General features: G+C 37.7%; 1 protein-coding gene across 4 annotated transcripts in view; it reads left to right on the top strand.

Moving 5' to 3' along the window:
* PLEKHH2 (pleckstrin homology, MyTH4 and FERM domain containing H2) overlaps positions 1-1,248 on the top strand; it is a 127,779-nt gene that overhangs the window by 103,203 nt on the left and 23,328 nt on the right. For all 4 annotated transcript variants that reach the window (XM_019516366.1, XM_019516364.1, XM_019516365.1 and 1 more), the window contains one exon: positions 822-977. In XM_019516366.1, coding sequence (XP_019371911.1) covers positions 822-977 — 156 coding nt within the window. The remainder of the gene's footprint in view (positions 1-821; positions 978-1,248) is intronic.

Genomic DNA, 1,248 nt, shown 5'->3' with positions numbered 1-1,248 from the left:
CCATGGGGGCAGTCTTGCTGACAGGGCACAGCCCCTCCCGACCAAGACCCCTTGGGTCTTGTAGCATGCAGTCACAGCAGGTCCACCTCTGCAGTGTTCTTCAAGAAGTTTGTTACTCATGCTCACAGGCTTCCTTCAGCCAGGCTTTCTTGATCTCTGCCACATCCTTTCCCACACTAACCTTTTCCTAAACTTCTCTTGAATCTGTTGGATAGGCCTTATTCATTCCCACCCTTCCTTCTGATTTGCTTACATCTTAGTCATACTCCTCCAAGCCTACTTACAACATAAGCTTCTCTTGCAGGAGCTCTGCCCTCCACTGCTAGAATACTTCTGCCCATTATTGTTGAAGCTCTTCCCTTGCATCTTTCTAAGGCTGGTGCCTTTTAAGGCTGTTTTATCACTCTTAAAGGGCCCTTCTACATCTTCCTTATAAGATCAACAGGGATCCTGGTTTTCTCCAATTTAAAAAAAAAAATTCCAATTTTCAGTTTAAAAACAAGTAATCCCCAATCCACATTTGTTGCGATTTAAATGAAATACCACAAATTATATATTTATTTATGGCATTTCATGTTAATCATGGAATAATGTGAATTGGGGGTTACTTTTTTAAAACCAAAAATTAGGTTGTTTTTTTTTTAAATCAGAGAAAAACCGGGATTCCTGAAGATTAAAGGGTTTAGTGGTATAATCATTTTATTCTGTGGAAAAAAAAAATCTCTTGCCTTCAAAGCTATAAATCTTTTATGAACCTCTCACTTTATGGCCATTATGTTTGATATTTCTGAGAGTTTTGGTAATTCAGGGGTTTTGTTTAGGTTGTTGGGTTTCATGCCTCTACTACAGTGGAAGAATTTCTGCACACCCTCAACCAGGACACAGGAATGAGGAAGCCAGCCCAGTCAGGATTTGCTTTGTTTACTGATGATCCTTCTGGCAAGGATATAGAGCACTGTCTTCAGGGAAACATCAAGGTAAACAAAATGCTTTAATGAGCTGCATTTATTAAACAACAAAGGTATCTTAATTTTGCAGCGGTGTTTTCAGACCATTTAAAGGAAAACTTATTTCCTTGTTAAAACCTTTTTTTTTCCTTCTTTCTTCAAATTGCTTTTCCTTTTTGGCATACGTTTAAAAAAAATGAGAAGAAATTTTAGCTTTTCAGTTATTGATATAGTCAGTGAAATACATTTAAAGGTATTGTGTGAGACAGTAATATGGTTCAAGGAATGTATGATGGGCTAA

Source organism: Gavialis gangeticus, unplaced genomic scaffold, assembly GCF_001723915.1.
Source record: "Gavialis gangeticus isolate Ggan-Ray unplaced genomic scaffold, GavGan_comp1, whole genome shotgun sequence".
Classification (NCBI taxonomy): Eukaryota; Metazoa; Chordata; order Crocodylia; family Gavialidae; genus Gavialis; species Gavialis gangeticus.
This window is presented reverse-complemented; position numbering and strand designations above follow the sequence as displayed.